The 9680-nt window shown below is 37.1% G+C and overlaps 2 protein-coding genes across 2 annotated transcripts; both read right to left on the bottom strand.

The window, feature by feature from the left end:
• Positions 1–1365: 1365 nt before the first annotated feature.
• Positions 1366–2683, bottom strand: LOC132162656 (transcription factor MYB27-like). Its single transcript, XM_059572939.1, has 4 exons — positions 2542–2683; positions 2315–2444; positions 1959–2056; positions 1366–1748 (listed from the first exon to the last, which is right to left on the bottom strand). The coding sequence occupies exons 1-4, from the start codon at positions 2672–2674 to the stop codon at positions 1384–1386; spliced, it is 726 nt and encodes a 241-aa protein (XP_059428922.1). The 5' UTR covers positions 2675–2683; the 3' UTR covers positions 1366–1383.
• Positions 2684–4804: 2121 nt separating this feature from the next.
• Positions 4805–8536, bottom strand: LOC132162655 (uncharacterized). The gene is made up of 4 exons (XM_059572938.1): positions 8077–8536; positions 7790–7900; positions 5748–5816; positions 4805–5175 (listed from the first exon to the last, which is right to left on the bottom strand). The coding sequence occupies exons 1-4, from the start codon at positions 8227–8229 to the stop codon at positions 5125–5127; spliced, it is 384 nt and encodes a 127-aa protein (XP_059428921.1). The 5' UTR covers positions 8230–8536; the 3' UTR covers positions 4805–5124.
• Positions 8537–9680: the final 1144 nt, after the last annotated feature.

The raw sequence follows: 9680 nt of genomic DNA, 5'->3' as shown, positions 1-9680 counted from the left end.
ACTTCATTGTACAGTTTTCAATTGAAATTTGACACATCAGGTAAAAACATCGAATACGATGAAGATGAAAATATTATATCTTTAACTCAAATCACTCCCATTAACTTTTCCATTTATTCTACTAACCCAACGCCCACCACCTACCACCGAACCCCCCACCTACCTACGAGCCCTTAACACTAGAGTTTTCAAAATCAACCAAGACGGTGGATCAAATAGTTTTATTAATGGATATTTTGTCTATGATGTATTTGGTCAAAAGAAATAAAATTATTTGGTGTGAAAGGTTATATTATTTTTTGGTATTTCAAATTGAAGTATCTACTTCCTATTAGAGGGTGCAAAATACCCAATTTACACTACGCGTGTGCGTGTATGATGAATGTGTGTATGTATATATTGTAAAACATGCTTACAAAAATTTGAGATTCAATTGTTTAAGATTTCAGATATTATTATGAGATATAGTATAAATAGTTTATTTTATCATAAAAGTTATGTATGATTTATTACAAATACAAGATTGATGGAGTTATTTTTATATATTATAAATAAAAACTAACTTATCTACTTAATTTGAGTGATAAAATCTTAACAAATAATTAAGTAACTAATAATTAGTATGAATTTTTGAAAAATAATATAAATAAATAACATCGATATTTACTCTTATAAAAACAATGAAAGACTTAATTGAGTAGTTAATGAATAAGTTTGTGTTCATTCAAAAAGAAATAAATCAAGTTTGAATAAATTATCTACCTCAGTGACAAACTCAAGCTCAAATCGTGTTGAAAACAAAATTAAATGAACTAGCTAGGTTTGAGAATTCAACGCTCGGCTCTACTAGCTAGTCGATTACCGCCCTAGCCCTAGGTGGTGACACTTCATATCTCAATTTGTTTACTTCACATTCTAATTGAAAATCTTGGTGCAACATCAACATCAATTTCAATTTGTTACTTTACATTCTATTTTATCATTAATGGAATTAAGACCTCTCTCTCTCTCTCTCTCTCTCTCTCTATATATATATATATATGGACTTTGATTTCGTAGAATTACAAAAGTTATCTATGCAATTTAATTTACTTCTAAATATCCCTTTGCAACACTTTGTTGCCCTACTCATGCATGGAGTGATCATAAGAAAAAAGAAAAAGCAAAAGCATACTACTTTTGAGTGAGAGAGAGAGTAAATTACAAAGTCACCTAATTTGGTCTTTACTTAGGAAATATAGCTGGGCACTTGGAACAACCATATATATATATACACACACACAATCATATGATATGGGTAATGCATGATCCAACACATGACTCATGTTTTACAGTTTGAATGTTCCATACATCCATCCACATCTCATGACAGTAAATGTCAGCTTAATCCATCTCCCACAGGGAGCTTGAATGGTTCCATACATTAATGCTATCATCTGGAATCCATGTCGGATAACACAAACATGTCTCCACGCTATTACAGCCCTCGTGATGTTTTGTTTCACTTTGATGATCATTTGACAGCTCCGAGATCCAATCCGATATTAACCTTGCCTCATATGGAGAACTAGTCAATCCAGGGTTTGATAACCCCACACCATCCAAGCTTTCGTTTTTGGTGCTGCAATACTCCTCTACAGATCCCTTAATGTTTCCACAGTTATATTTTAAGGCACCCATTTCACCTTTTTGAAAGAATAAATATTCTTGTTCAGCAATAATATTGTTTAGTCTGTAATGAAAGTTCCCTGCATGTGGAGAAAACAATTGTTAGTATTAAGTAGGATCCCAATGGCAAACGTGACTTTTAAAATTACCATTGGATTAAAATGTAAAAGTGATCGATCCGAAACCTAATAGTAATTTTAAAAGTTATGTTAAGGAGTATACGAGTGTGAGTAACATTTCTCATGGTTATAATGTTTGGAAGGAGAACAAAATGCGCGTGTTGCATGCACCTTGTTGAGCAAGTGCTTTCTTCCTTAAATGAGTCATCCAGTAATTCTTGATCTCATTATCTGTTCTTCCCGGCAACCTTCTAGCAATCCTTGCCCACCTACAAAAACAACAATTGGTAAACAAAATCCGTACCCAACTCGGGTTTTGTAACCTTATTGTAACCGAAGTAAACTGTTGTATATATGACTGTGAAATAACTGGGATGACTGTAATATTTGAATCAACAAGAACTTGTATAAAATGAAAATTAAGGGCTGATTTTCACTGCCACATCAGGCCAGTTGTATAAGAGTCGTATATGTATAACAATCTATTAAATAGTATTTTTTAACCGATAAACTGGAAAGAAGCTTACTTGTTACCCCATAGCTCTTGAAGTTGAAGAATAATCCGCTCTTCTTCGATGCATATATCGCCATGCTTAAGATTGGGACGAAGATAGTTGAGCCACCACAATCTGCAGCTTTTACCACTCCTTTGTAGACCTAAATGTAAACAACTTCTCCATTATAAGCTAAGTTAATTATGTCATGAAACAAACAATGAATGAACTGATCTGTCCATTCATGTGATGAATCATACCTGATGCTCTCCCCAAGGAATCCCACCTCCTTTCCCCCATAAGGGAGACAAAGCTCGTAAGCCGCTCATCTTCCTCTTCGAGCCAAGGCCCTTTGCGCAAATTCTCTCCTTTCATGGCTGCTTGATAAGCCATTATCGTTTGCAACAAGCTCAGAGATTTCAGGTCCTTTTATACGAGGAACATGGTGGCCAAAAGAGTTGGGAAAAAACAGGAGAAAAAGCGAGGGTTTCCAGAAAATATTACATGGCAAGATAGGTGGACAACACTAGTTTGTGGGAACTCCACCATTGGCTAATATATCCATAATCCATGCTAATAACGTTTAAATTAGGCCATGCCATGAATTTTATATAATTTCATTCCTTAAGAATGCATGGAGTTCTATCTCCCTTTTTGCAGCACCATTTTTTGGCTCTACTAGCAAGTAGGGGAAGGCATAGATAGTATTTGTCATAGATAGTGTTTGTCTCCGCTCACTATTAAACTCCAGGTGTTTAATAGTTAATGGAGACAACAAATTTAGATTTTCTCACAGGTGACAATTTGTATTTGCATATCGGGTTTAAGTTATGTTAACACATGATCAGTATAAGACTATATTACTCAACCATAATTTGGTTTATTTAATTAAACACGTCAGACTCCTCAACTAGGGGTGGCAAAATGGGTACTTGACACGACCCGATTACGACCCGCGGGTACCCGTTACACGATTAGCCTATACACAGACACGACCCGTTTAGCTAAACGGGTAATCGGGTCTGACACGATTATGATACGAAAATAGCCAGGTAACCCGACACGACCCGTTTTACCCGTTTAAAATAACCGGGTCTAATCGGGTAGACACGACCCGTTAAATAAAAAAATTTAACAAATGCATTTTTTTCCAATTAAAAATTTTCGTGTTTCTAAAAAAAATTAAGAATTGGTTTGCTTTTTTTTTTTTTTTTTTTTTTCACTTTCTCCTCTCTGCCTACACTCACAGCATCTATTCCTCCGTTCTTCTTTCCTTAGTATTCACATCATCTTCCTTTGTTCCTTGTTTTGGGGCTTTCTTTCTCTTGCTTCTTACTTCTTCTGGTTTATTCTCTCTTCACTTAAAAGAGAGAATAGATGTTGGGGTATGTACGAGAGAAGAGCAGGATTAAGAATAGCTGCGGGAAGAGTTTGGGTAATTCAGCTCAAAAGGGTCAGCAGGGAAAGGGACGGACTGAAGGCAGTAAGAAGCATAGACGAGAAAGGGTCAAAATCGAGAAGGAGAACTCTCATTCCAGCATGGAATCTGACTCAAGAAGCTCCAATTTTGTCTTTATGCAGGGTGATTTTACTATTCTTAATCCCCCCTCGACGGCGAGGAGGGAGACCCGAGAGAGAGAGAGCCGAGACGAGAGAGTCGAGAGGGAGATGGAGGGAGAGTGAGAGACCGAGACTTGTTGAGAGAGTGAGACTGTGAGAGAGGCAGTAGGGCAGAGGCACTGCCTTATCGCTATCGGCTTATCTTGCAGAGAAGAAAAAAAAAAAAAAAAAAAAAAAACCGGGTCTAGCAGGTCAACAAGCCAGACCCGCCGGGTAGACCCGTTAGACACGAAATTACCGGGTCTTAATCGGGTAGACCCGATTACGACCCGAATCCGATAAGCCCAAACTCGATACTTGTTTTTTCGTGCCGGGTTCGCGGGTCGTATCAAAATTGCCGGCCATGTCCTCAACCCTACCTTACTAATTTCGTATTAGGTGTGCGGATCGTGTGAAATATTGTCAAGCTTAAATGTTGTTTGTTACATTCAGGTTGTGTCGATGCATGAGTACTAAGACCATATAGATAAATCATAACCCAATCCATTTAATTAAATATGTCAAACCCTTCGATCCTAACTTATTAATTTTGTATTATGTTCATATTAAGTTCATGGGTCATATCAAAAAGAGATTTCAAACCTCTTCCCCACCCTGCGTGCATCAACTTTTGGTACCTGTATATTTTTCTCAATCATTCAGCTTCAGTGTGTTTATTTTCTGCTACCTTCTGAACCCTAATGAAGATGAATAGAACAGCTCCAAACAGGATAATACCAGCGTTTCCGCTCATGAACTGATAGATTTTGTTTGTAATGAAGACACCAATGAAATCATCCTGGGAAATGCTTTCTTCACAAAATGATTAGAATATTGCTTTCTGCAGAATGTGGTGACATTTTATAGGCTGTAGGCACTCCATAAATTAAATAGAAAAAGAAAATCAATCAAAACATCTTCAAGTACGCTTTCAAAAACGGCAAAACTATATAAATATACTCCACACCTGACTCAAGCATATCAATATGAATTCAAGACAAACATGCCAACACAGTTACTCAGTATCTAACCGGGGGAAAAATATCGAGCCCAGAGAGCATCGGAGAGATTGAATCCTTTGAATTTCCCCATCCAATTTAAAGTCACCCACTTCTGACCTACAACTTATTTGAGATGTTATTTACAGTCACACTGCCTGGCTAGCTTCTGCTCATTGGAATAATAGTACAAAATCTTGTTGAGTCGAAATGCGCAGCCAACTGTTGTCTCAAAACCAAATGCCACTAGCGATCTATAAATGATTTGTTCATGAGGTTCACCGCGTCATCCATGAACTGCATCAAAGAAATGATCGAGTAACCAAGTTGATCATGAAATACTGCCAGAAATGCTGAATTTCATGTGTGATGGATGAAAGCTGCATTACTTTTTCTCTCCTGACAGCTAACTACTTAGAAATAAAAATAAAATGAAAATATCAACTACTTATGACAAAAACCCACAGAAAACAGATAGCAGTCATAAAGAATATGTTGCACTTGTGTATCCACTGTCAAATCAATGAATGAATACATGCACAATTTGTCAACATTATAATTCACTATTGAGTATCCCACACACACAAAAGCTAAATCAGAGAATGTAAATTGCCAGTACAACTTCAAGGGACTGAAAATTGGAAATGACCAGTCCTTTAACTGATTTGAGGATTCAGAACAGGAGTTACATATAATCTAGGAATCTCTTTGGCCTACCCATATGGATATTATTATACATGTTTTGGCTCCAAACTATTTCACCAATATCAGATACATGAACAAACTTAATTTGTGAACACTTTATTTTCATTTAATCGTTAAAAAGTTAATGGAGAGAAGAAAACAAATCTAGAAACAGGAAGTTTTACCTTCCCAATCGACTTGAGTTCTCGTCCAACTGGTTCCAAAAATTTCAGGTTGACATCTATAGGCCATACCTGTCAATATGCAAAAGACAAATCATCAACAAGAAAACAACAGAAGAATATGCATGTGAAGCAAAACTAGTTATAAAAAAACACAATATGCAAAATATAATGCGAATGAACTGAAAAAGCTTGCCAAGTTTCAAACCCAAAGTAACATTTAGAAAATGATACTCCAAAACTATCTCAGAGAGCATCAAAAGCAATTACAGCCTTCCATGTGATAACATGGAACACAGCATAAACCTAAATTACATCATTCATTGTCACAAAGTCAATATTAAAAATTAAAATTGATGACTTAAATAAAACTGAAAAAAGAACAGACAGAACAAACAACTTCCAAGAGAAAGCAAAACAAAGCTTTAACCAATCAACACACTAATTATTTAACGAGTCTGAATGCTCTCTCTTAGAGAGTATCCTTGCCATGTTGCACAAAATCAACATAAGTAATCTAGTTACGATATTATTGAATAAATTACTACTTTCTTGAGAGAGAGAGAGAGAGAGAGAGAGATCTAGTGGGAACAGAAATCTTCAATGAAGATGATGGATTACTATAAATCTGCCACAGACAATCTACCCGTAACCACCACCAACCTTTAGTAGCTCAGAAACAACAAATAACATGGAATCATGGCAGAAGTTTCCTATAATTGTACAAGTTAACAAAGACAATGTCCTTGCAATCTTGGTCTTCAACCATTTTTAATACTGTCTACCATGACCAAACAAAACTTTCAAATCATTCAGAAACCTAATATATCTTGTAGGAGACATCCGCCCATGCTGCACTATGCTCGTCTTAAACCCGTCATGTCCTAAATTCTGGACATGGCACACAATCTGGGCAAATATCACATCAGTTTACTATTACACATGATATGGGTGCACTGATGTCTTAGGATAGCTGGTTTGGAAGTGTTTAACAGTGCATAATCGCCTTTATCATCGGATATAAAAGCCTAGGAAAAGAAATTTGAAGCTACAACTGCTGCCCTTTTAAAAGCGATTAACCACCCTGAGGAAGGAGAAAAACATGACAGAGGTGGTAAAGGAAATTACATATGTCCTAGTGAAGCCCTGTGTCGGCAGCTAATGTATCCAATCACATTACCAGAACAATTTATTCCAAAAAAGAGTAAGTGGTGAATGCTCATGAGACTCATGCCTCTCAGTTTAGTAAATATAACTTCTCATATACTTTCACTTTAAAACAAAGTCTAGTTCATGTCCAAGAATATGATCTGTAGAACAAGTTCCTTATTTTTAGTGTCAAACACTTGAAGACAATATAGCCGTTCACCCCTGGTTATACCCATTACAAGACTAATAAAAAAAGAATACTTTATTTATCTAGGACAGTTCAGCCTTATGACAGATTTACGTAATTTTTCTAAAGAAACTGTTAAACACCACACACACATGCACGCACACGTATGTACAGTTATCATTCAACATTGTTTTACTATTGTTTGCAGCTGCAAAATTAGGCCAAATCTCGAACATGTCTAAAACATATTTAAAAGCTGAACAACACCTCACCAAAACCTTGAGTTTTGAAGTTGTATAATGATATTCCATGAATTCCACCACAACCCAGAGCCTTAACAAGAAAAGCTGCCGCAGCTGAGGGAAGCTAATAGGAAGAAACAAACAATGAACTATCAACTGAAGATACAACAAATGGATTTTCCATTCATTTTTAGCACTCAAGTGCCCTCAGTTGAAACCTAGCGTTCGATACATTGTAAAGCTGAACTTAGTTTTAGCTATGTCACACTCACAAGTGCCAAAAGAAATCTTCTCCACAAGACATCTATGATACCACAAATTGACCAATGAAAATCAATCGCGCTCGATCATGTAAGAATTGTGGAATCAGAAAGGAACCCACTTACTAATTCGTCAAATTTGCAAATTCAAAGTGTAAAAATAAACTAAATTTAAATAAAACCATCTTTCTAATGAAAAAGAAGAACCTTGACGCCGACTAATTTGATGGGTTTCATCTGCCCTGGGACAATGCACTCTGGTCCCGCCGCTTCCACTATGGCTTCCATTGCTAAACCACTTCCGATCGGATTCGGATGCTGCAAAAAACCCCCCACAACGGCAAACACAGAAACTCGGAAATGAATAATATAACCCATTACAGCAATAAACACTACCAACTAAATAAACCCACCAAAACTAACACCCAAAATTCAAAAACATACATGTGTGCGAGGGTGTACAGAGTGAGAGAGAGAGAGAGAAAAGAGTTGACCTTCATGACGGAGAGGGCATAATTGGAAGCGGGAGATTGGGGGACGCGCAGCACAGGGGTGTGGTGAATTTTGGGGATGGGCTTTGCAGAGGATGCCGCTCTCCATGGGGCGTCCTTTTGAAGAGACGATGCTGCTCCTCCTTTTCTGGACATACTATACGGCTTAATTTCTTATTGTGGTGGCGGGAGGTTTGTTCTTGTAGTAAACAGAGTGATAGTATAAGATGTTAAGGGAGGTGATGGGTGTGTTTTGGAGTATGAAGGAAGGCACGGGAGTGTAGAGGAGGAGGAGGAGGTGGGAAGGTGACAAGCGCTTGCAGATTAGATTGTTGAACCAGGCTGGGATGGATTAAGTTATTGCGGTTTTGTGGACAGATAGGGCTTTGTGCTTAAGAGGCTTGCGAGGGACTGCTTATCTTTGAGGATGACAAAGCGATAAACTCCCCCCTTCTTCCCCTTTCTTTTTTTCCCTTGTCTTTTTAAGGGATTTTTTTTTTTTTTTTGTGGCAGATATAACAAAGCATGGCAGGAAAATATAGATCATGAGGGTTTTAAGATTGTTGGGAGGGGGAGAAAGGCTATGGAATAGGGTTGGCAATTCGAATTGGCATATTAGGTTTGGATCGAGTCAACTCACACAACCCATTTAAATACATGTGTAACACAAAACGATGCACATAACCTCTTTCATAACAAGTTGTGTTGGATTAATTTGACCCAACCCGCATAACCTATTTAATAAACAAGTCGTAATTTGACAAGAGGCATTCTCTAAACAACTTCCTAGCGATGCAAGAAATGGGCAGATAGAGGCTTGCCTTGAAGCGTTCCTTGGACAAGCATACCACGTGGGCACCCTCGACACCCATAATCCCTTCACCTTTGCCATGACTACTAACACAAGAAACTTGGGCATGTTGAACTCATGATGAAGCTCCTCCAAATTTTCAATGGTAACTCATAAGCACCACACGTTGCTAGAAAACTTCCACCGCCCATTTATGTAAAATCAATAGAACGGTAAAAGCAGCTAAACAAATGCAAACGAGCCTCAAAATCACAAGATAACGATTACCATGAAGGTTGTAACGCTCTCGAAATTAATTAATTAGTAATTAACTCGGAGCGTCTCCTCAAACTTATTTAACAGGAAAATAAGTTGAAAGGATTACTCCTACCCCCTGACTAGAAGGCTAAACAATAAAAGTAAACATCTCTTACAACACAAGATAGCTATGCCACTAATTCACAACACAATAATTAATTAGCACAAAATACTAAATCATTAGAGCATAACTTAATGAAATAAAAGAACATCGAGTATCTTGGTCCAAGACTAGTCACCAAAATCAAATCTCCCGAAACATTACAAAAAAGTCTCAAAAAATTATAAAGTTATCAAATATCATATGTATTAGATCTTCAAGTGAACTCGGGGCAACAAAACAACAGATAATATCCCCGTAGAAATCCTAAGATCGAGTCGTGAAGAGGATGATCATGATCACACCACAAAAATATAATTCAAATCAAGTTCTATCTCCTCAAAAATCATTATAGTAAGGTCCTCCAATGTCCTTCGTTTCCTGCAAGACTTCCCATTG

This window comes from Corylus avellana, chromosome ca9 (genome assembly GCF_901000735.1).
Source record: "Corylus avellana chromosome ca9, CavTom2PMs-1.0".
Taxonomy (NCBI): domain Eukaryota; kingdom Viridiplantae; phylum Streptophyta; class Magnoliopsida; order Fagales; family Betulaceae; genus Corylus; species Corylus avellana.
This window is presented reverse-complemented; position numbering and strand designations above follow the sequence as displayed.